Raw genomic sequence first — 26,500 nt, forward strand, 5'->3', positions numbered from 1 at the left:
ATTGTAAACTATTTCACAAGCGAAGATTTAAACCTGAACTTTAAACTAACTAAGAATCCCACACATTTTAGAAGATGTTTGTAGATGACTAGCCAGACTGACGCCACCTAGTGCCTCTGCTCAAGTTCATTCTTTCCAGCGACAAGGTCAGGAATCAGAAATCAGTAAACAGTTTGCAAAAATCCAGAAAATGCAAGTTTGGGCACCAGCCAATCAGTGAAAAGCCAGACATTCTGTTGTGGAAGAAAAGTAATGATTCTCTGGTTTTAGTATCAATCTGGTTAACGAATACATGTGATGTGTTTTACATTTAAAGACTTTACCCAGGACACCATCAAAGGCCTCTGGGGTCTTCACCTGTTGCCCCCTGCTGCTGTCCTTCCTTATCTCAGCTGTACTTGAAATGTTAATCTTTTGAAATAATAACCACTGTTTTACCAAAAGGGAGTTTATGAGGGGGCTTTGTTATTGCTGTGAAATTCCTCCAAATGTTAATCTGCAGACTTTACCCACCTCTTTGTGGATAAAATGGTCGCTATACCTTTGCTCATGGTCATCTTGCCCCACAGACACTCACCATCTACCTGCTTACAACATGGAACTTCCAACCAATAAAGACATCACTACAGCAAACCAGATATGAACATGGAATTTTTCTCCTTCAACACTGTGTTAGCAACGATTTCCTGCATTCAGACTGCAGCCTGAAGTGACCCAAATCTGATTTTTTGACCCCTATGTGACCTGTATCTGATCTTTTAATGACGTTCTAAACGACACAGATCCGATTTTTTCAAATGTGACCCAGGACACTTGGATATGTGCTCCTGAAACCGATACATATCTGATCTTTTGATGTGTGACTTCAGTCTGAACGGCCAAAGCGCATTCATCCACCTACACGTTATCAACAAGACACAAATGTCAAGTAGGTGAAAATTGTTAATGAACTCCGTGTCACTGAAGTGAAGCACATCACCACTCACCACTCTTGGCTACGTCTCCACATCCACACGTTCCTTTCAACGGACGTCGCTGCCATTGCCCCACAAAACACCACGACCAAAAACCTCGTCCTTCTCCTTCTCCTCCTTAAAACATGTAAGTTGTTCATGTTCTGGCTCCAGTACTTCACTTCAGTGACATGGAGTTCATTAACAATTTTCGCCGACTTCAGCGCAAAATAGTGACCTTTGTGTCTTGTTGACAACGTGTAGGTGGATGAATGCGCTTTGGCCGTTCACACTGAAGTCACACATCAAAAGATCAGATATGTATCAGTTTCAGGAGCACATATCCAAGTGTCCTGGGTCACATTTGAAAAAATCGGATCTGTGTGGTTCAGACTGTCATTAAAAGATCAGATACAGGAACATAGGGGCCAAAAAATCTGATTTGGGTCACTTCAGGCTGCAGTCTGAACGCAGTCTATTTCTTATTCTGATTCTTCCACCAAAGAATGTGCAGAAAGAATGAACATAATGTAAAGTGATATGATGGGTGAAGTGTCTTGCTTAAGGGCACAAAGGCAGTATGCATTGGCTGTAGTGGAGCACAAACCAATGCAAAGAAAATATAACAACTGATTGAAAAAAAAAAAAAAAAAAGAGGGGCCGAACTGGAAGGGCATCTGGTATAAACATGTTGAAATGACATTTTAAATTCCTGCTCTGGAGATGGAAGATCAATGAACAATAAAAGAGTATTATTTATGACTCTGTGTTATGTTTTGCATCAACAGAAGTGACATAAACGCACAAGTATTCCTCTGAAAACATCTGCTGTCCGATGTGAGGGCGGGGCCACAGCCCGAGGAGGCACGGGGAATACTACACACAGTACTACACACAGTACTACACACAGTACTACACACAGTACTACACACAAAGTACCAGAGGCTGTAGAGAGTAGTGAAAAATTTAACTCAAGTAAGATTATTTCAAAATTACTCAACTAGAAGTGCAAAGTAGTAGAAATTAGTCAAGTAAAGTAAAAACATATTTGGGGAAACTACTGCTTCAGTAAGAGGAAATTAAAGAGTAACTGTCAGGATGTAATATCTGATTTATGATTTGAAGTGAATGTAATTCGAAGGATCAAACATTAAATAAGTCACAAAATCTGGTATTTTCAAAGAACAAATGAAACAGAAAATCTCACCAAAGTTCTCGTAGAGGTCAGAATGCAAGGAACAGTAAAATAAAAGTGAAAAAACATAACTGCCGTAACAGCTTGTTAAAGCCTGATCCCATCAGATGTCAGAAGCTCTGCAGGCTGGTCTGGTCAGGACTTGGATGGAAGACACTGGGAAAATCAGGTCCCAGAGTGGGGTGCCAGTCAAAAAAAAAAAAAAAAACTGTTGTTGTGTCCTTAGGCAAGACACTGCTCCCACACTGCCTAGTATGAAAGTGGAGTCTGTGTGTGTGTGTGTGTGTGTGTGTGTGTGTGTGTGTTAGTGATGGTGCAGACTGGCAGCCTTGCTTCTTTGAATATTTCAATATGTGGCTACAAGAGCAGTTTACCACCACCAAGTGTGGAGTCAAAGAACTGTGAAGTGCTTTGGTATCTAACACAAGTACTGCAACTGTGATTACATAATAAATGCAATGATTAATTCATAGCAAGCTCAGATGGCCGATGTCCAAAAGCTTTTAATTGAATTTTTAAACAACGTTTTGGCAAAAAAAAGTCTTCATCAGATTATTTTTCTTGCTTTAAATACTGTGGTCCAAAACAAGAAAAATGATCTGATGAAGGCTTTTTGGCCAAGACGTTATCTATAAATAAAAATAAAAGCTTTTGGACATCGGCCATCTGAGTGTGCTATGCAATTTTTTCACTTTTATTTTCAAAGGGCAGACACAAAAATTAGCTCAGATCTGAAGCAGCGCTGCAAGAAACACAAATGTTCAAATCATTTCAGCTTGTCATATAAAGCTTTTATCACTTTAGACTCTCTCGCAGTGGGAACAGGAAACACAATGTGGCCAAACCTCCTTGTCAAAGCCTGATCTCTTCAGATGTCAGAAGCTAAGCAGAGCTGGGCCTGGTTAGGACTTGGACGGGAGACCACAGTGCTACAAACTGTCATTGTGGTCTTACGGATCAGGGAAGACACTTCACCCACATCGCCTCATATAATAACCTCACTTCAAGTCTGTCCCAGGGCAGATCTGGCTACAATAGTAGTTTAACAACACTGGGTATGGAATGAATGAAAAATGCTCCAAACTATAAAGCAGGGGTCTAACATACGGCCCGGGGGCTGGATCTGGCCCTCCAAGACCTTTAATCTGGCCCTCGGCTGATTTTCTACAACATTATTTGAATTCTATTTTCTATTAAAATCTTGTAAATTTTCTGTGGTGTTTATCACAGCAGCATCTCCAGCATCTCTGTACGTGGCCCCTCCCACCAGAGCAGCACAAATGAAGACTTATCTCTTTCCAAACGCTTTTAAAGGACGATCGTTTTGACTGTTGACCGTGACACCCTCATCAACAAAATGTCCAAAATGAGAAAAGTGGAGCCCAGTGCAGGATTTACCAAGAAAAATGGACTTATTCCTATTTGCAAACAAGTTCATGTTAAAACATTGTGTTTCAAGTTTCAGGTTGTTCATAATATTATAATATTTTGTAAAAGAAAGAGTTCATCAATTTAAAAAAAAGTCTGTAATAGATTTGTGTTTCTCTGCACAAATATTTGAACTTGTTGTTATTTTTGGGGTTTATACGTCATGAGTTTTCTGATCCGGTCCCTTTGGGATCAAAGTGGGTTGGATACGACCCCTGGACCAAAATGAGTTTGACACTCCTGATGTAAAGGGACTTTGAGTGTTTGGAAAATACATTATTATGGACATTATTATGATTATGATTATTATTCCCTTTTACTCAAGTAAGAGTACTGTTACTTCAGTCAAAATTCAAAATATTATTCAAATTGGAGTAAAAGTATGCTGCCAGTTTCTTTAAAAAGTTACTCAAGTAAATGTAACTCAGTAAATGTGAGTGAGTACTACCTGCTCTGCAAACTCCACACAGAGCACACAGAGCACACAGAGCACACAGAGCACACAGAGCACACAGAGCACACAGAGCACACAGAGCACACAGAGCCACTGAAGCTGTCTCCTCCGGTAAACAGTTTAGACGGGACTCTGACCAAAACACATGAAAACTGGAGCCAAGACTGAGCAAAATATTTGAACTGTCTCCGAGGAGCAGAGTGTTAAAGTCCTGCAGGAAACATCTTCAGCCAAACCATCCAGAAGCCAACAGGAGCTGAGGGGGTGAGGAGCTGAGGGTCAGCGTCCCCACGTCAGCGCTGTCTCGCATTTTACTAAGAAGCTGGAAATCCCCCACTGTGCTCCAAGGTCCTATTACACAACTCTGGCCAGGGCTGAAATCATCCACATGATACGAGTGAAGGTGTATGGAGTTTAAAAACACAGTGGGGACTTCCTATATGACATGACATGGCATAACATCACAAGGTGGAGCAGAGTGTTTTCTGTTAGAGAGAAGAAAAGAGCCTAAATGTGCAGGGTTTGTGTGTTAAACATGTGTGAATGAAACAAAACACAACTCCAGACCTGCCTTTGATGAGGAAACAACATTATAACATAGATCATAAAAGATGGGCCCTTTCGAGGCATATTTACACAACAGGCAGCTGGTTGTTGTGGGAGTATTAATGGACACGGAGATATATTACCTGTGGTGTAACCCAGGGCTCAGGAAGTATCCAAATGTTTTGCAATAATCTACGTTGCTAAGATACTTGTGTGGGAAAAAAAAGAATTTCAACAAACAATGCTTGCACCAGTCTAAAAAGGAGACTATTAGAGACTATTAACTAAACACATGCCTTTCTTTATCATCTTCTTTAACGTTATCTTTTATTTTGTACAATCAGAAATTATTAAATTTAAAAAATGCCTTCATTATCATTATTATTAGTTTGTATGACCATAAATAAACGAAATAAAATCTAATAAAATCTAAAATAAAATAAAAAACAAAATCAAAAATGGCATCTTAAAAGAAAAAAAAAGTGATTGTATTTCTGTTAGAGGTTAGTTTATGGAACAACCTGAGTTATGATAAAAAAAAAAAAAAAAAAGTCCAACAATGTACAAGAAAAAAAAAGTATAAAGCATTATGTTCTTGAGATCTTGAATGAATGAATTATGCATTAAATGTTTGTTTTAATTTATATTTTATAAGTAAGTGAAGTTGGGTCCAGTCAAGTGGTAACGGAGGGAAACAGGGGCAGATTTTTGACATTCAAATGTCTCTTATTCAGAAACTAGAGGGACTATTGAAATAAGTCAAGTATCAGAATGTAGGAAAGAGTTACACTCCAACAGGGTCAAGTTAAACCTGTGATATTCTTTCAAGTTGTTGACAAAAATTTTTTAAAACTCATGTCGGTAATGGAGGGAATGAAATATGCAGCACTTTTTGGGCAATAAATCCAAACAGTGATAACTCTTGGTTCTCACTTCCATATCCTTAACAAACTGGTTTGAATATTTGCTTCATATAGTTTTCTACCATATGGTACAAGATTAGGTTGAAAAACCTCTTACTTTTTGAGTCATGAGATTTTTTATTAAGAAAGGTCATGGTAACGGAGGGAAAAATAACGGAGGGAAAATTGTACAAACAAGTAGAAGGTGCAGGATATTGCATCATTTGTTGCTTTTTTCTTTACTTTAATATTACTTCAAAATTAAAGGAAACTATTTCTATAAAATATGTCAGTCCTTCCAAGCTAATTTTTATAATTTTAAATACTAAAAAAAAAAAAAAAAAAAAAAAAAAAATCATGTACCTTCATCAACAGTTCACAAGATATGATGAAATACATACATTTATTGACATGATTTGCAGGTCTTTGAAATTTGGGAAATAATTTTTGTTCCATGTTTCATACATGGTCTGTTTAAAACGTATGGAACTTTAGAACCAAAAATGGTCCAGAAAAAAGGTCAACAGTTTCATAAACTAGAGTACATATGTATCTGTTCAATACATTTTTATATCAGATGCATTAACTTGAATTTTTGGCCTTGTTGTTTACTTCTGCTTGACCGGGTCCAGTTGTAAATGCAAACTTGTTGTTCTTATGCTGCTTTCTTTCTTGGATTTATGTCATTGTTTAATGGGTTTGGTACTTTTGCTTTAGCTTGGTCACTTTCTGTCATGATCCATGTAGTTGCGGTCTATGTTTTGTTTTTGTTTTGTAGTGCTGCAAAATGAGCCAATAAAAATAAATAAAGAAAGTGAGATTGGGCTATGTGGGGCATGCTCTGAGCCCAGCACAGCCCCAGAACAGCCCCAGGACAGAGCGGGAACAGACCGAGTGTGGGCGCAAGAATGGCACAGGCTTTTATAGAGACACCAGGACAGTGAAAGCCACTGCTGTGAAGAGGTTTTCTCTCTTGGCATCAGGTTATGGCAGATACAGCCACGGGTTTGACAAAGCGTTATTTTGACAGAGAATCCTGCATGGTCCTCCTTTTAAATAAGCAACTTCAAGTGCTTAAGACAGTTTAGATGACTCATTTCCCTAAAACATTGTTAACATTGTCAAAACTATTTTTTTCAAATGTTTATTTTCTGGTGAAGTTTATGCTTTTACTTCCTGGTTGGGAACAGGTAGCAGATGGCATATGTAGAGGAAATTCCATAACTGTTACCTAGCAACCATAGTATTAACAAGGGCCAAAACTTATCTAAGGCCCCGTCCACACTAGGGATGGGCATTCGATTCAATTTTCTTAATTGATCGTCGGGAGAATTAATGATTGATTATTGATTAATCATTAAAGTTTTTTTTTATATTAAAATGATCATCATTATTATTACTATCTGCACTACTAATCTGCATAAATAAATTCAACTTTACGATATATAAACCGTAACCACTCTAGAGCCACATCAGCTCGTTTGACATTATAATGTGTTTAATGCAGATTTGCGCAACTCTCACAGAAACAAACCTTAAAACCGCATCGCTAATTCGCATAAACTAAGTGAAGAAAAAAACAGCTCTTGTGCTGATGCGAAACGACTCAGTGGAATACAGGTTAGTGTGACCATATTTGCGTTTGTCAAAACCAGGACACCGTACGGGGGGTGGGAGGTGTCGTCATCGACATTGCGCGACTCTCACCTGGCAAAGCTTTTTCCCACTGGACACCGAAACATATGTGCTGCTTTATACACTGTGCACATGGACTCACACTTGTCCCGAACGCGACGGAAAGCGTGGAATTTCTTGTACAAGTCTTGTACAGACTGACCGACTGTTTGTGTCTTGCTCCTTCTGAGTGCAGAAGTAGCTAATTCACCGCCAAAACGCTAAAAGGCTAGAACATGTCCATTCATATAAACGTGTGTCTGTGTGTATGACCTGCAGACATATAATCTCTGAAAAGTTTCACATGAACCATCTCCAACACGACAGAAACACAGAACAGACTCACCATCAGCAGAACATCCCTCTGTCACAGACAGAACACTCATATTCCACTGAGTCGTGTCCTTTAGTTCGACAGAAGCTGAACCACAGCGGCGCACAAGGAGCAAGTGTTTTTTTTGTTTTTTTTAGGCTTAGTTCATGTAAATGAGGAATGTGGTTTTAAGTTTTGTTTCTGTAAAAAGTAAACAAATATGCTCAAAGCTGTGTGGACAGGGAAGGCTTGAAACTGATTGTTTATACAGTGATATGGTGATATGCAGACTCGTTTCAGTGTAAATGGGATCTAAATGACACAGTAGTTATGATTAGACTGATACAAATAAATTAAAACACCTTTATTTTATTTTGTTTAAACTGTCAGAAAAACTCTCTGCATTTTGAGCAGAGTTTTCATGTTGATGATATAGGCAGTGGGATTCTGTTTTACAACTGTTGCCCATGTCCAACCAGGAAATAAAATCATTAATTAAACTTCACCAAAATGAGAAAACTAGAAAGAATTTCTATAAAATCTTAAATCTAATGATGTTAAATGTGTTTTAGAGAAAAGAGTCAAAGGCACTTCAACACCAGAATTGGGAACCTTCTTTTTTTTTACATTTTAGTATCAGTATCGGCAATTATTGGTTGTTGGTCACAGCAGTGAGACGGATATCGAATATCGTATCATCTCAACCATCCATATTAGACCCTCCCTGATTTCAGTGCATATGTGTGAAGACAGCAGAATGACCAAGTAAAAATTGTCTGACCGAGCCAGAACTCTCCGCTGGGGTCTCCGAAGCCCTGGACGTACTCTTTCCACGACCTGAAGAAGTCCACAGAGCCATCTCTCCTCCTCTGGAACACCTGCAGGGTCACACACACAGAACACTCAAAAACTATCACAAAACATTACAAAAGCGGGTTTAAAAAAGACCAACTGGACACCTGCAGGGTCTCACCACACACAGAACACTCAAAAACTATCACAAAACATTACAAAAGCGGGTTTAAAAGACACCGACTGGTCACCTGCAGGGTCTCACCACACACAGAACACTCAAAAACGATCACAGAACATGATAATAAAAGGGTTTAAAGATATCAGCTGGAAACCTGCAGGGTCACTGGAAAATTCCTAAAAATGAATACTGAACATCTTAAGACATTGTGTGATGGCAACAGGACAAGATTATTCATCTCTCCTCCTCTGGAACACCTGCAAGGTCCCCTGTGAGACTTAAAAACTCAAAGACTGGACCACCACCAGATCACTGGACCTAATAACAATGGGTTACACAGAGGTAAACTGTTACACCTGCAGGATCACACAAGATAACACTCAAAAACACAAAAGAAAAGGATGTCAACAGGTCAGAAAAAAAAAAAAAATAAAAGTTTTATTGTAGAGTTGTATTCATAAAGTGTGTGAATTGTGAACTGTTAATCATTTATAAAGACAACTTAACATACAAAGGAATGGTTCAGTCTAAAATCTTGAGAAATTGGGAAGCATTCTTTGTTTTTGATGAAACCTGTCACATGTGAATCTTTCAGTCTGAAGGGACCAGACTGAGGGGCTGGAGGTCCTGCCCTGAGCCTTGTTTGCACACGTGTGTGTACCTGCAGCTTTGAAACTGAACTAGACCTTTCCTGTTTGTCAGAAGAGCTGTGAGAAGCACTCTGTGCATCTGTGCCAGGGAAAGATGTCTGTGCTGATTCTGCTTTTGGACTTGGTACTTTAGAACTAGTTTTTGGAGTCATTGATGTGACTGGTATATATGAACTATGGTAATCTGGTATGGTGAGGTCGAGATATTACTGGAAGTCTCGCCTTTTCCACAGCTGGCTCTTGATGAAGGTGGTCACATTTTTATCTCCTGCTCTTCCAAACATAAAATTAATCATGGATATGATCAACTGGTCTCTCAAGGCAATTGCCACGAGGAACTTGGGTTTGGGGGAACCTGAATGCCCTGCTGGGACAGTTGGGAGAAGTGGTGCATCATGTGTCTTTTCCAGGGAGGACATAGAGACATCTACATATTTAGAACTATAATTATAGGCTTTTGTTGACTGGATTAGGCATGGCCCTGATTTTTTAGAAAACTCAATACCGAGGCAACGGTTCGAAGCCCCTCTAGGCTGCCCGCGTTGATTGAAACGGACAGAGCTGTCAGCACTCAGACTGTGGCTATAAACCGCATTATTTGGAACTGTGGTTTTAAACATGGTTTTAAATATGGATAACATCATGGAGAAGCTCGCACCCTGCAAAGACAAACGCATAGACACGGAGATCAAGATGGACAAAGAGAGACAGAGAGAGGAAATTGAAATGCAGCTACTCGCACCAAACCCAAACAGCCTGAAACTTATCTGCTTTTGGCCTCCCTCATCCAAGCACTGGCTTCAGACAAGGCCGCTGCTGGAACAATAACTTCCCTGGAAGGACGTGGCAGGGAGACTCTCTTGCATTTCTTTGCTCGAGTTCCACTGACACGTGCAGATGTTGACTCTGTCTGGGACGATGCCAGGCGGAGCGACTCTCCAGGTCCACCCCACATCCCACGCCCTGTGTTGTATTGTGTTTTGTATTGAATATTATATATTGTATATGTGTTTGTATTGTACAGTGTTAAGCCTGTAACTTCAACCCCACTCCCCTCCCCTGTCTTCAGAGGGTCGAGTGTTATCATGTGGTACTGTGTTTGATTATGTGCTGATGTCGCGGAGGTGTTTTTTTTTTTTTTTTTTTTTTTTTTTTTTTTTTTGTCCTGGTCTCACATTCTTCCATGTGATGATCTGGGGGTTGTTTCTTTTTCTTTCTTTTTTTTTTTTTTTCCTCTCTCTCTATCTCCCTCTTCTTCCTCTTCTTCATGTTATGCTGTATTGCTTTTTTTTTTTTTCCTTAAAGGTGCACCTTTATCTATCTTTATTTATGACCTCAGAGCATTACACATGCCAGTCAATCTTAGCTTGTTTAGCTGAGGTGAAATAAAATTAAACATTCTGTTACCGTCCACCCTCCTCCATCAGTCTCCATGTCACACCATACGCTCAGTGCTGGCCCCTGTCGCCCCAGAGGGAAAATGTCCACCAGGCTGGAGACTCTGAGACCATTCAGCTGTTCCTGAGAGCAGTCCGAGGGGAAGGGGAATCGCAGGGAGCCTGGGATGACAAAACAACAAAACTTACAAATGTGTCACATTCATTTTGTCTTCTTAGGTACATTAAAGGTTGTATGCAGGATTTTTCTGTTTGTTTGTTTGTTTCAAATTATCAATCAAAGTTCAAACTAGTCTTATACAGATGCAGCAGCCTTGTAATTATGATGACCAAAAAGGAAAAAAAAAAGAAAGAAGAATGAAAATCCATCAACTGTGGACGTAGTGGGGCCAGATAAACATTAGATAATAGATAACGCTGTTAGCTTGTCAATCAAACTCCCTACGTTTCTACATTCCTAGTGTAACTGATTCATCGGCCCACTGGGATTACATGATTTACATTCACCTCAAACGCATTCCACATACGCAAGATGTCATTTACTCAAACCAACGCAGCAGGCTTCGTGGCTTTTTCCAATTGTAGCTTCCTTTCAGTTAGTACAAAGTTTGTTGCAATGGCGACAAGAATCCACGACCAGTTCACAGCAAAAGAAAGTCCGTTTTTGAGGTCGCTGAAAGAAGAAGAAAAGGGGAAAAGGAGCGAAGCCGGACTAAGGTAATTCTTAGAGATTCGCTCTAGCAGTAGCGCGACTGAAGCAGATGAAGGTGTGACGCATGCAGAATATTTAAAAAAGAACAGTTACTGTATTTCTCCTTCCTTGGAAAATCCTCTGCTTCTTGGGCTCTTTTTAAAGACAATACACTAGGAGGTCTATTTATTTTTATTTTATTTAGATGGCTAGAATCTCCTTATACCTCTTACTATATTGTCTTTAAAAAGAACCCAAGAAGTTAATGTGTGAAAAATCCCTCAGTCGTCCAGACAGAATCCATGGCAAAGGAGAACTTCAATTTGTTAACTGGACAAAGTTTATTCATCTAGAAGTTAATGTCAATCAAACTTGTTAGTAAGTAGTAGTAGTAGTAGTAGTAGTGGGAGCGACCTCAGTGAAAGAGAGCGCCTGACTGGTCTGTTCAGTTTAGGGATGGGCATTCAATGAAATTTTCTTAATCGATCGTCGGAAGAATTAACGATCGATTATCAATTAATCATTAACATTTTTATATTAAAATGATCATCATTATTATTACTATCTGCTCTACTAATCTGCATAAATAAATTCAACTTTACGACATATAAATCTTAACTACTCTAGAGCCACATCAGCCCGTTTGACATTATAATGTGTTTAATTCAGTTTTGCGCAACTCTCACAGAAACAAAACTTAAAACCGCATCAAAAATTTGAATAAACTAAGCGAAGATAAAACTACAGCTCTTGTGTCGCTGATGTGGTTCAACTTCTGTCGGATTAAAAGACATGACTCAGGTGAATACAGGTTAGTGTGACCATATTTGCGTTTGTCAAAACCAGGACACCGTACGGGAGGTAGAGACTCGTCATCCACACTGCACGACTCTCACCTGACAAAACTTTTTCCCACTGGACACAGAAACATATGTGCTGCTTTGTTCACTGTGCACATGAACTCACACTTGTCCCGAACGCAACGGAAAGCGTGGAATTTCTTGTACAAATCATCATTAAATACACATTTGTGCTTCGGCACGTTGCAGACTGACCCACTGTTTGTGTCTCGCTCCTTCTGAGTGCAGAGAGACACATGTACAGACCCCTGGTTGGTCACGCTACACACAGCAACCTACATTCAGTTTGTCGATTAAAATTAACATAATCGATGAAATTCTTAATGATCAATTATCGATTGATCCCATCCCTAGTTCAGATTTTGATTTATGGAAAAAATTGCAAAATCAGCAGCATGTACAGCAAGTGAAAATGAACATTTTAATACTAAAATGATGAGCATGACAGCAGCTTTTACAGAGAAAGTGAAATGGAAAAACTGAATTGGAGCTGCAGTCGATGGTGCTGAATCACAGCCATGCTCACTTCATTTTTGGAGCAGAGCAGTTTAGCAGGTTAGTCATGTCGGTTTATGCAGTCTATGATTTAGCCACAGAGCTGGAGTAGTGCTAGTGCACTGCATGTGATCTGGAGTTACCCGTGGTGAATGTGGTAAACAGAATCTCTCCTCCTCCGCCCTGAGCCTGCAGCTCCACAGAATACTCTGCCCCCGGGAACAGCTTCGTCAGGTTTAACTGGGTGACTGCAGGAGCCACCAACACTTCCTGGACACAACAACACAAACAGACACATCACGCAGGGCGATTTCTGAAGTCTGGCCTATTCAAACTAAATGATTTCATAGTTTTACAGTCATTATTCATTACGCACAAAGGAAAACATTATCTGCTGCCATGTGATCTGCAAAATCTTTTTACTGTGAATAGTGCCAGTAGCAGAAGGAAAGTCGACTGTAAACTGCCTTTTGTCAAAACTACACTTAAACATGTGGATTTTTTATGCTGGTGTGAAGCAGTGGAACTCTTTGGTCAACAAATCAAAAAACTGTCTAAAAGCTGCTCAATTTAAGCAGAAATGTAAACAAGAAAAGATGAAATCATATGTACAAAAAAAAAAAAAAAAAAGAAAGAAATTCAACAATATCCGCCAAACACTACAGGATTTTTCGGTCTTAAACTGTTTTTAAGCATGCGACAAAAAGCGCAAGTCACAGAGACGAGGAGAATCTTACGAGACTTAAAACCTCTGATCGCCAAGACTGCAGCAGGATATAAAGTTGTGAGCGCATTTCCTGTCAGCAGTAAAACCACTCACTCTGAGACTCTTAAGTTTTCAAAAGATCTGTGAGTTATTATGTGTGAAATGTGGTGCAATACTTCAGATTCAGGATTTTTAAAAGCATAAAGGATTGGAGATAAAGTCCACAGGAAGTAGAGTCGCTGTCACTAATCTGCAGCTTCACCTCGATCCGTGCGCAGTGTGGATGTAAACAGACACACGTGAGGCACTACTCTCACCTTTTTACTTTTAAAGAACACTTCAAACTAGATTAATAGTGCAGTTTTGTGGACTGGGATCATTATTTCAAATCAAATCAAACTTTATTTATAAAGTGCTTTTCATACAAAACTGTAACACAAAGTGCTTTACAGTGATTAAAAACAATCCCACATTTCCATCCACCCACCAATACACACGCCTGCCCGACCCCACACAACCAGACAACCCAAACACACACACACACACACACACACAAACACGGTAAAATACATAAAACGACACATAGTAAGATGTGAGGCTGAATACAGGCGAACCAGTTGAGAAAGCACCATCAGAGGAGCCGTCTACACCAGGAGCAGAGAGACGTCCACCACCACCAGGAACCACCACAGGGTCCAGGGGAGAGATGAAGCCTAAGCACCATCCCTCCACCAGGAGCCCACGGGACAGACCCAGAAGCCACAGCCGACCTCCACTCCTGATGCAGAGGCTCCTACAGAGGAAACACTGTAAATCCTAAAAATATGCCTAAAGTAAATAAATATAATAAATATGTACACTAGAAACAAGTAAAAGTATAAGATTTCAATCAAAAGCTAAACTAAAAATGTGGGTCTTGAGCCTGCTCTTAAAAACATGAACGTTCTCTTTGGCCCTGAGCTCCTCCGACTGCAGGTCCATAGACGGGGGCTGTAGTATTGGAAAGACGCCTCCTCTCCGTGAGTGTGTGTCCTGACTTTGGGAATGACCAGGAGCTGCTGCCGGAGGAGCGCAGGGTCCACGAGGGTTCGTAAGGTAAAAGCAATTCTGAACGATAAGAAGGCCCAAGACCATTAAGACATTTAAAAAACAGTAAAATAACTTTAAAATCGATCCTGAAACTCACAGGGAACTCATTATTTGCAGAGGACATATGCTATGGAGAATGTGGATGAGAAGCAGCACTTTAAATATACCACTTCAGAAGAGATCAGGAATAAAGTTTTTATTTTCGCTCTATTCCAAGTTTGTATCTTGCTTCTCTGTGTCCGTCACTCCTCTGCCCCTGACGCTCTGTTTTATCATCTGTTACTGTAGCGTTGCTGATGTTTGATGGTTACGATCTGATACATGACACACGCACACAAGGAGCACAGAAGCTTCAAAATCTCCTTTTTATTCTGTACAAGAACAGATGCAGATTCTCAGAGGAAAACAGATTCCTAATCAAATATTCGGATGACACGGTCCCGGTGTCGCTGCTTTCAGGATCTGAGGGAAATCCTGGTCCTGCGCTGGAGCAGTTTGTCCAGTGTTGTGAGGACAACTGGATTTGAACACTGCCAAAACTAAGGACATGGTGATTGATTTTAGACGTGCACCTTCACACAGTGTTAGTGTCATCCACGGTGTTGATGTTGAAATAGTATCTGGGCACCGTGATGGACAATAAACTGAAATACTGAAAGCATCATCAAACGAGGGCAGCAAAGAATATATCTGTTGAGAAAACTGAACTCTTTTAATGTAAACAAAATGATTCTCAGCCATTTTTATTCTTCTTTTATCAAAAGTCTGCTTTGTTTTTCTTTTATTTGCTGGTTTCAATCCTTGTCCGTGAAGGATAAAAACAAACTGCAGAACATTGTTAAAACCTGCTCAAAAATCACAGGGGTCAAACTGAGGGAGCTGCACTCTCTGTGGGAGGAGCGAGTGCTGAGCAAAGCCAAGGGTCTCCTGGCTCAGCCCGTCCATCCTCTGGCTCCTGATTTTATCCTGATACCTTCAGGGCGTCAGTTTTATGTCAAAAACTTACTGGTTCTCAAATTCTTTTGTACCCTCTTCTGTTAAATTGTTAAATTCTAAGGGTACAGTTTTCTGAATGTTGTGCACTGTAATTTGTAGATTGTCACTGAGTTCCACTGGTGGACTGACACGGACTGACCCACTGTGTGTGTTTGTGTGTGAGAAGTGAGAACTGCTCTGATATGCTGCAAATGAATTGCCCTATGGGATCAATAAAGTTTTCTGAATCTGAATCTGAAAATCACACACAAAGACAAAAAGTCAGGTCACGCCTTCCCGAACTCGGGAAGAAGAAATAGCAGCCAAAATCGGACAAATTCTGCTGTAGTGTGTGGTGGCCTTAAGAAATAAAATACCATTCGATTAAATCCATCCATATTCACTCTGGTGTTTTCCTGTTTTCATAGTAAGTTCGTTTTTACCTGTAGCTGTGATGATTGTTCTTTAGTAACAAACTGAGAAAACTGCAGTGCCCAGTGGGAGCTGGTGTCGCCGGTATAGGATATAGAAAGCTGCACATCACGCTGTCACGCAGGTTCTTTTCATTTCATTTCACTTTTCATTTCATCTTCATGTAAATCGATAAAATTGAACATGTACCAGGGACTATGAAAACAGGCTGTTGAAAATAAGCGGTTCAAGATGACTCAAACTGTTCAAATCACTCCATATACAAGTTTGAGAGTGTAAATGATGAGGGGAAACAACTATAACAAGATGAAATATCTGTGTATCATTTGTTCATTCATTTTTCAAAATAAAACCAAAAATAAGAAAAGAAAAAAAAAAATTGTCTTCATTATTTGTCTCCAAATGAATAATGATTCATTTTAAGTTTTAAGTAATGATTAAGTTTAAGTCACTGTTTTCGTGACTTAAACTTTGTGCCACATACAGACTGAACCAGGAATAAACCAAGTCTAACCCAGGACTAAACCAGGACTGATCTAGAACTAAAACAATACTAAACCAGGTCTAAACCAGGTCTAAACCAGGACTAAGCCAGGACTAAAACAGATCTAAACCAGGACTGAACCAGGACTAAAACAGATCTAAACCAGGACTAAATGAGGACTGAACCAGGACTGAGTGTCGGGTCTGGAGGTGTGTCTGCGTAGACTGTCGGGTGATCAAGACTGAGACCTGGACTAGACCAGGACTAGGACCAGGGTCGAGTCTTGGTTCAGTCCTGGTTCAGTCCAGCATTGCGGTTTAAGTCACGGAAACAGGAAACAGTCTGTTTCCATTTTTTTTCCATTATTCATTTAAACAACAAAAAACTGCAAAAAGGATTTTTTTTTTTTTTTTTGGAGACAAATAATGAAGAAAATTGTTGTTTTATTTTTGGTTTTATTTTGAAAAACGAATGAATGAATGATTGTGAAAAAGATTGTGAAAAGCTCTGAAAAGTAATTTTTGCATAATGGTTCTGCTTTAAGAAAATAAATATTAAAGAGAAAGACCTCCCACAAGAAAAGTGACATAGTGCACCTTTAAATGAAGTAATCATTAATAACACTAATCATTAATCAAACCATTTATGCCCGACCTTTTTCTGTCCCTCGGTCTCATAGATGAGTTTGTAGCCCGTCACAGGTCTGGACGGTGGTTTCCATGACAGCGTGGCGGTGCGGGGCGTCACGTTGGTGGCTCTGAGGTCTCCGGCCCCGTCTGATCCTGAAGATGAGAAAAGAGTTCATCCAGACAGAGACCACACGGGTTTGTCCACAGAGAGAAATGTCTGTGGGATCCTCAGTCGTCCAGGTGGATCACACCCGTCGACCGTCAAAAGAACTGAGGGAGAGTGAAGTCACCCATAGCGACCGGCTCCAGTCAAATGAAGCCAGTCAAGGGCAGCACGTCCATTTATAATTACAATCTATGATCTGGGCAACTGAGGGATGATACAGACAGCTTTCAAACAACTATGGGCAAGCCACCGACTGACGGGAGCTGGCCAAGAAAGTAGCAGAGGGCACAGAGTACAGGGCATAGGGCACAGAGCAAAGAGTAGAGGGCACAGGGCAAAGGGTAGAGGGCACAGGGCAAAGAGAAGAGGGCACAGAGCAAAGAGTAGAGGGCACAGGGCAAAGGGTACAGGGCAAAGAGTAGAGGGCACAGGGCAAAGGGTACAGGGCAAAGAGAAGAGGGCACAGAGCAAAGAGAAGAGGGCACAGGGCAAAGAGAAGAGGGCACAGGGCAAAGAGAAGAGGGCACAGGGCAAAGAGAAGAGGGCACAGGGAAAAGAGAAGAGGGCACAGGGCAAAAGACAAGAGGGCACAGGGCAAAGAGAAGAGGGCACAGGCAAAGAGCACAAGGCAAAGAGCATAGAGCAGTTACTTTTACCTTAGGAAGATACTTAGAATTTAAGCTTGAGAATTTCACTAAATAAAACCATTTCTTGGGCAGTGGAGAGGTCGGTGTGTCTGACCTGTGGTGGTGAAGCTGGTGCTGGCCTCTTTGCTCTTCCGGGAGTCCAGTTCACTGCTGATGGTGACAGTGTAGGTGGTGGAGGGCTGCAGACCATTCAGCTGTTCTTCTGCGGTGTTTCCAGAAACTGTGACTCTCACCTCAGGAGTCTGAACACAACACACACTCCACTCAGCTGCTTCAGTACATTCAATGCAATTCAGACAAAAGGGACCCATATTTCACCATTACACCTTGTGATGACATTAAGTTGTAATGCAACTCCATACAACTTCACTAGAATCATATGGATAATTCCAGCTCTAAAATGTCCGATCACTACAGAACTAAAGGTAAAAGGAGCTGTTAACTTGAAACGTAACATGACATCACAAGGTGGAACAGAGCATTTTGAGCATTTTGACAGACTAATTATAAAGGGTTACTCAAACATGTGAAGGAAACAAATGTAACTGCACTTCGTCCACCGCCCCCTTAACTGTGGAGTCCCCCAGGGTTCAAGTCTTGCACCTGTTCTTTTCACTCTGTACCTCCTCCCACCGAGTGTGTGAGGGAGCTGTAGACCACACCCTCACTCATCAGGTGTACACCTTCAAGTTTTCAGTTATATTCATTTGATGCCATGTTCCTTGTTTCACTCCTCTTTTCCTTTCCTTTGAGGTGATTGGTGGAGGCACTAATTCGTCCTGATTTGGACTCTGCCAAGTGCTGCTGGGGGAGGGGAGGTTTAATTGCAGAAATGGTTTTAACTATGTATCTATACATAAAAGCTGATCTTTCTAATGTAACAATGTGCAATATTAGTTTATGAAATGTAAATAGTTGAAAATAGTGTAATAATATATTTAGTCATTTTTAAATGTTCAAATTTACCTGTCTGGGGCTTAGTGGTTTAGGCCAGACTATATAATGAGAATTTTTTTGTCACTGTGTTGGTTGCCTGTTGTCTGTTATGGGGACATGCTGTCAGATCTACTCATGATGTGGCCAATTTAAAAAAGGTGAAGAATTTAGTTCCTTTTCTTTGTTTTTTTGTTGACTCCACAGGTGCTACGGGTTTCTTGGGCTAGATCACATCTGTAATCTTACAGAGTGAATAAAAAAAAGACAAAAAAATCATGGCATTTACTATCACTTCTAAGCAGATGAAGAAATTTACCTGCCACTTAAAAAAACAAAAACAAAAACAACTTGCTTCTGCCCCCTGATACCTCTCCTTCAGTGTCTTAGTGATGTCAAGTATTGGTTGGCCCACAACTTTTTAAGTCTTAACTCTTTCCCCCATGAAGACGACATTTGACGACCCTCCCTCGTTTCCTTAATGACGTCTTTTGACACCTCCGCTGTTTCACTAAAGACGTGATTTGACGACCATTACAAATGGCTCGGTTTTTCACATGTAAACAGAGGCTGTGGAGGTGGGGGGCATTACAACCCACACATACTAATATGTATGAGTTGTTCCAAGTAGGCGTCCACGGGGGAAAGAGTTAATGAAGGCAAAACTGAGGACATTGAGTGATACCAAAACACTCACTGACTCACTGAAACAGCACGTGAAACAGTCTGACACCAGCCTCAGCGTCACTATGGACAGTGGTTTTAAATTTGACAAACAAGTAAATGTGATTGTGAAATTTGGCTTTAATCATTTGGGGCGTTTATCTAAAATAATTTTTTTTAATGGTTTAAATCATTTGAACAGGTCACACTTTTTTTTCTTTTTATCTCCTCTCCTTTAGATGAAACACACTTTTCTCTGGCATCAGCCTCCAAAATTCTTCTGTATGACTTTTAACTGGAACCAAAAAATGTGAGCACATTACCCTGATTTTAGCGTGCAATGGCTTCCAGTTCGTGTTAGAATAGATTTTAAGATTTTATTGTATGTTTTTAAGCTTTGAATGTTCTGGCCCCACAGTACGACTCAGACCTCATCCAGATTTACTCCCTCACGTGCTCTGAGGTCTGAGGTCCAGCTCCAGCTCTTAGTGCTCAAGACGAGACTATGTTATACACCCCCGACATTCAACAGCTTCCACTCAAGAACAGTCAAAGAACATTAGTGCACAGACCTGTCCCTGACCCATAGACGATGGTGTACTTCTCCACAGCGGCCAGGGCGGGGCGCCACAGCAGCAGAGCCCCAGTGTCTGTGACGTTCACTGCCCTCAGGTCTGTGGGAGAATCCGGTACTGCACACACAGGTTCAGGTTCATCACATAAAGTGGAGTATAAAATGGAGCAGGATTTTTTTACATCTTTAGGTTAGTTTAGTTTAAATCACTTGTGTTTTTTTTTTTTTTTAATCTATAAACGTGTCTGACTGTGTGAGATGTGTGCGCTCACGGGTGTGGAAGGTTCCAGAGATGGGGTCACTCTCGTCCAGACCGAGCACCGACAGAATGCTGACCTCGTACGTGGAGCCGGGAGAGAGACGAGTCAGATCTATGGAGGAGTTCCCCTGGTCCAGAGACACAGAGTACGGCTCTCCTGTGCCAACAAGAGAAGCACGTGAATCCTCTGCCACATCTGACCCTCTCCTCTCCATCCTCTGACCCTCTCCTCCCCATCCTCTGACCCTCTCCTCTCCATCCTCTGACCCTCTCCTCCCCATCCTCTGCTTCTCTGACCCTCTCCTCTCCATCCTCTGACCCTCTCCTCCCCATCCTCTGACCCTCTCCTCCCCATCCTCTGACCCTCTCCTCCCCATCCTCTGACCCTCTCCTCTCCATCCTCTGACCCTCTCCTCTCCATCCTCTGACCCTCTCCTCTCCATCCCCTGCTTCTCTGACTCTCTCCTCTGTTTCTCTGACCCTCTCCTCCTCCTCCTCTCTGCAAAGTTTCCTCTCCCTTTCCTCTATTCCTCCACTGCTCCTCTCCTCTCCTCCTCTTCGCTTCCTCCTCTATCTGTCTTCTGTGTAGTTTCTTCTTACCCTCAACTCCTCCTCCTCTTCTTTCTCTAAAGTGTCCTCTCCTCCTCCTCTCCTCTTCTCTTCCCCCTGTCTCCTCCTCTCCTCTCTGTATAGTTTCAGTTTCCTCTTACCCTGAACTCCTCCTCCTCTTCTTTCTGTAAAGTGTCCCTCCTCTTCCCGTCCTCCTCTCCCTCTCTTCCTCTCCCGTCTCCCCCTCCTCTCCTCATCCCCCTTTTCTTCCTCTTCTTCTCTCTGTAAAGTGCCTCTTCTCTCCTCCTCTTCTCCCTCTCCTCCTCCTCTCCTTTCTCCCTCCTCTTTTCCTCCCCTGTCTCCTCCTCCTCTCTGTATAGTTTCCTCTTACCCTCCTCTCCTCCTCCTCTCCCCTCCTCTCTCTCTCCTCCCCATGTCTCCTCCTTCTCTCCTCTCTATAAAGTGCCCCTCTTCTTCTCCTCCTTCTCTCCTCTCTCCCCCTCTTTTCCTTTCCCTGTCTCCTCCTCCTCTCCTCTCTGTGTAGTTTCTTCTTACCCTCAACTCCTCCTCCTCTTCTTTCTCTAAAGTGTCCTCTCCTCCTCCTCTCCTCTTCTCTTCCCCCTGTCTCCTCCTCTCCTCTCTGTATAGTTTCCTCTTACCTTCGACTCCTCTTCCTCTCTTCTCTGTAAAGTGTCCCTCCCCCCCCTCCATCTCCTCTCCCTCTCTTCCTCTCCCGTCTCCTCCTCCTCGTCCCCGTCTCTTCCTCCTCTCCTCTCTATAAAGTGTCCCTCTTTTTCTCCTCTCTTCCTCCTCTCCTCTGTATAGTTTCCTCTTAGCCTCGCCTCCTCCTCCTCTCCTCTTTTTAAAGTGCCCCTCCTCCTCTCCTTTTCCTCCTCTTCCCTCCTCTCCTCTTTCTCCTCTCTTCCTCTCCTCTCTGTACAGCGTCTTACCCTCCTCTGTGTGGGTGTATGTCACTTTAAACCCAGACACTTTGGACTTGGGTTTGGTCCAGGAGACGGTCACGGAGTCCTCGGTGACGTGATCAAACACCAGGTCCGTCGGCGGCTCTGGACCTGGGGGGACACGCGCCTTTATCCAGCATGTAATAAAAGCTCCAAAACAAGACGCTGCGAAGGGCCCGACAATAACAACCAAGGGACACGACTAGAATCTAATATTACACTTTTTACAAACTGTATGGAAGATTTCCAGCTCCTGTATGGCAAAAGGTTCAAAACTGACTCTTGTGAGCTTCAAACCATGTTATAATGTTGTTAACCTCCTCAAAAACAGAGCTGGAGTTGTGTTTGCTTCATTCACATGTGTCTGTCTACATCCCCAAAGCTCAAAACACTCCTTTCCACCTTGTGATGTCATGTAGTGTTCAGGTTAACGTCTCTTTTTACCGTTAGTTCAGTAGAGATTGGCAGTTCCAAAGCTGAAATGATCCAAAAGATTCTAGTGAAGGTATAAGCAGTTTCAAAACCCAGTGGAGCGCTTCCTGTATTACCACATGATGACATCACAAGGTGGAACAGAGTGTTTTCAGTCTGAAAGATGAACTCATGTGAATGAAACAACACTCAACTATATTTTGAAGAGGAAACATAATGTAGATTGAAAAATAGAGCAATATAGATTTTAATTTGAATAACTATTTTAATGCTGATATATTCTTAAAGGGATAGTTTGGATTTTTTGGCATGTATCTGTATGTCATCCCCCTGAGCAGTGTCGTGCATCAACACTGACTTACCCCCGACAGCGTCCGGTGAGCCCAGATACTGGCCGTTTTCAGTGTTGACAAAAGTAGTCCAGCAAGTTCACTGGGGACTGTATAATAAAGCATTTTTCTTCTCAACACAAGATGTGTTCAAAAGAGTGATACATTTGCATCACAAAACCATCGTCCTCAAAAAAGTCAGACCTCATAATCGCTTGGCACTTTTCTTTCCATTCGTATCACTGCGCGCTGCCGCCAGGTGACAGCAGCGTACGGATCCATCACTTTCTGCAGTTGTTCGGCAGTGTTTACATGCGCAAACCGCCGTGATGTGAGAGAGCTAACGAGAGAGCTAGAGACATAAGTATATAAACTTGTATAATATACATAAGAATATATCTAAAAAATGGAGCGAACTCTTGATTCTCCAGGCTGCAACAACAAAAATCTGTCTGAATCTCCACACACATGTCACTGTTTTCCTGTCACAGACTTTGTGCTGAGGAAACTTTGACTTCTTGCCTTTGGCTTCAATGTGGAAACCAAACCAGGTAAGAACGAAGAAGTGCCGCTATGTTTACAAGACGACAGGCTCAAGAATCAGCTGTAACTCTGTGTGCAGTAAATCACTCAGTGTCATATCACCAGTGAAGCTTCTACAAAACATAACTTTATAAGTCGACTGTTATTACTATTGTAAATGTCTCGTACACTGTTGGCAGCAGCTACGTGGACGTGTGGATGATTCATGTTTCTATTAGTCGTCCATACTTCAGTCACAGTGTCGACTCTATGTTCACTGTATACGAGTTTCTAAATGACGTGATGGTGATTGTCGCTCACTCGGTCTCTCACGGCTCCAGCTTCAACTTGTATCACTTCTCTGTCTCTCTTCTCTCTCTCTGCTCGTTCTAACTCCATCTGGTGAAATTCTTCATCAGTATATTCGGGTTCATAAAGATCTCCCCTTGTCTTTGTGGTAAAGGCAAAGTCTTTATTGTCGGTGTCGTAGTCAGACATGTTGTCACTAACATTCTGAGCAGTAAACAAAGTGAACCAGGCGCGGCTGTCACCTGGCGGCAGAGCGCAGTGATACGAACGGAAAGAAAATAGTGCCAAGCAATTATGAGGTCTGACTTTTTAGGCGACGATGGTTTTGTGATGCAAATATATCACTCTTTTGAACACATCTTGTTTTGAGAAGAAAAACACTTTATTATACAGTCCCCAGCCAACTTGCTGGACTACTTTCATCAGCACCAAAACCGGCCAGTATCTCGGTTCACCGGACGCTGTCGGGGTAAGTCAGTGTTGATGCACGACACTGCTCACGGGGATGACATACAGATTTATGTCAAAAAATCCGAACTATCCCTTTAATTACAAAAGCATTGGACATTATGGACAAGTTGTTCATGTTATAATTGGCTCTACTCATGCTTACATCACAAACCAGACGAACATAATCAAATGCTACAATGAAATGAACATGAAGAAAAGTGGGACATTTTCTCATTTTTTTCTAGATTTTGTCAAACATTTTACAGCAAACAGAGTCTGTCGGAAGTTGTAATCACATGTTTCCAAACGTCTTCCTGGTTTGTGACGTAAGCGTGAATAGAGTCTGTTTGGTGTTTTGGTTCAAGACAATTATCCAATCAGAAAGCATAACAAGCATCACATGACTCTCTCATTTTGGTTGTTTAATGCTGAAATCCAGTGTGTTTAAATCTAAAACGCCTCTCTCTGATCTGAACGGTCATGACCTAAACCCCAGCACCTACAGCCAGTCATACAGCTCCTTTAACTACAGTGTTTTTCGGACTATAAGTTACACTTTTTTTTTTTTTTTTTTTTTTTTTTTATGGTTTGGGTGATCCTGCAACTTATATATTAAAATTTTCACACTAACAGCAGAGAGAGGTTCTAGTCTTGTGTGTGAGTATCTGCTGCTCCTGTTCCTCCTGTACCACTGTCACTTCACTGTACTGTGCATGTCTCCTGCAGAAAGAGCCTGTGTCCGGCTGCAAATAGTGAAATCTGCAACCGAAAATGGTAATCGAGCAGCAGAAATAAAGTTTGGAGTGAGTGAGAAATTTGTGACACCGGGAGGATGCACCAGGAAACTTTCCTGAAGTCACTGGATCGACAGCTAAGAGGAAGTGACTCTCCGTTGTTCAGAAGTGACACCGAGGATGAAGAATTGAATGGATTTAGTGATTTGGAGTGAGATGGAGAGTTTGTTAAACTTGTTCTGTTCTGTTGTTTATAGTTTATCTGAAGAACTGTGAAATATGTGACGTTAACAGTCTGTTGTTCTCTCTTCAGTTGTTATTACTACAACTTGACTTTCATGATGAAATGTTGGTTCCTTATAAAATAAATTTCCCCAAAAAAGTGCAACTCATAGTCTGGTGTATATATGTTTTTTTCTTCTTCATTATGCATTTTTGGCTGGTGTGATTTATACTCTGGAGCAATTTATAATCCGAAAAACATGGTAATCTGTTTATCTGGTAGATTTTATACTCAATAAAAAAGAACTGGAGGTCAACATTTTGTGTCGTTTTAGTTCTTGGTCAATTAACATTTTAACTAACCATGTACAAGGAGTTAAATGTGTATGCACCCACAAACCAGCAGGTTAGTGGTTCAGTTCTTATTCAAGTGCGTATTACTGTTGTACGACATTGTACATTTGAATCGTTGTGATGGGGCTTAATCCGTGTGTCATTCGTTCATTTGTTTTTCAATATAAAACCAAAAATAAGAAAACGAAAAAACAAAACAAACAGAAAAATGTTTTCTTCATTATTTGTCTCCAAAACCAAAATGATAAAACAGATAACGATTTGTTTTTTTCTGTTTTCAATTTTGTGTTTAAATGAAGAATGGAAAAAATGGGTAACGGACCGTTTCCCGTTTACGTGACTTCCGTGACTGCAATGTCGAACTTTTGCGCCGCATACAGACTGAACCAGGACTGATCCAAGTCTGGGACCAGACCCAAACCAGACTGGGACTGAGACTGAGACCGGAACTGAAACGGGGACCATACCGGGACTGAGACCGGAACTGAGACCGGGACTAGATCGGGACCAGACCGGGACTGACACCGGAACGGAGACTGGGACCAGAGCAGGACTGAGACCGGGACCAGACCGGGACTGAGACCGGGACCAGACCAGAGGGTCAGAGCCCACAGTAGGGCCGGAGCTCGAAGCTGAGGCTCGGACGCAGCGGAGGCTCGGAGTCAAAGCTCGGAGTCCCCTCTGGTCCCGGACCTGGATCAGTCCTGGTTCCGTCCGTATGCGATGCAAAAGTCCGACATCGCAGTCACAGAAGTCACGTAAACGACCAACGGTCGTTATCTGTTTTTTACATTCTTCATTTAAACACAAAATCGAAAACTGAAAAAAAAAATAAAAAAATCATTATCTGTTTTTTCATTTTGGTTTTGGAGACAAATAATTGTTATTATTTTTTCATTTTCTCACTTTTTGTTTTATACTGAAAAACGAATGAACGAATGACACGTGGATTGGGTTTGCTGAGACATGGAGGACATCTGGGATAAAAATCTGATATAAAGTATATTTTGTCCAAACAATGCTTAAAATTGTGGATATGAATTGAATTTTGGAATAACTCCTGTTGGTGTGGAACGTTATTGTCAAGCCCTTGTACACTTTTAAAAACACAAAACAGATGAGACGATGTTCACAGTTCTGGACAGACGATGATGCAGGACACTGATGATGAGGACACATGTAATGTTTATGGGAGTGTGTGTGTATATATGCACACACATATATACAGTATACACTTATACAACATGGACACTGAAGCGGAGACCTGCAGCACCAAAACACACTCACGGGGGTTAGAAATGATCAGCCCTGAAAACAAAACAGTCAAACATCAAAATGAAATAGTGCGATGGTCCAGTGAGAGAAACTGTACCCTCAGAATGTACAGTTTTCAAGAGCAGCTCAGATCTTGACGTGAGATGAAGGCTTAAGAAACGATTACGTCAGCACATTTAGACGAATCGCACAGATGACAGTGTTTCCCCCTGAACGCTTCAAGACGCACCGCGAAACATTTCTCCTGTGGGCGTTCGCTATTTCTTTGGCTCTT

At 41.4% G+C, this 26,500-nt stretch overlaps 1 protein-coding gene across 1 annotated transcript in view; it reads right to left on the bottom strand.

Annotated features, from left to right (window-relative positions):
* LOC110160831 (tenascin-like) overlaps positions 1 to 26,500 on the bottom strand; it is an 87,694-nt gene that overhangs the window by 6,297 nt on the left and 54,897 nt on the right. The window contains 8 exon segments of the mRNA XM_055157569.1: positions 8,247 to 8,343; positions 10,496 to 10,647; positions 12,675 to 12,801; positions 16,872 to 16,999; positions 17,754 to 17,930; positions 19,828 to 19,947; positions 20,102 to 20,245; positions 21,588 to 21,710. Of these exon segments, the coding sequence (XP_055013544.1) occupies positions 8,247 to 8,343; positions 10,496 to 10,647; positions 12,675 to 12,801; positions 16,872 to 16,999; positions 17,754 to 17,930; positions 19,828 to 19,947; positions 20,102 to 20,245; positions 21,588 to 21,710 (1,068 nt within the window).

This window comes from Boleophthalmus pectinirostris, unplaced genomic scaffold (assembly GCF_026225935.1).
Source record: "Boleophthalmus pectinirostris isolate CB_2022bp ecotype Guang Dong unplaced genomic scaffold, ASM2622593v1 HiC_scaffold_21, whole genome shotgun sequence".
NCBI classification, from domain to species: domain Eukaryota; kingdom Metazoa; phylum Chordata; class Actinopteri; order Gobiiformes; family Gobiidae; genus Boleophthalmus; species Boleophthalmus pectinirostris.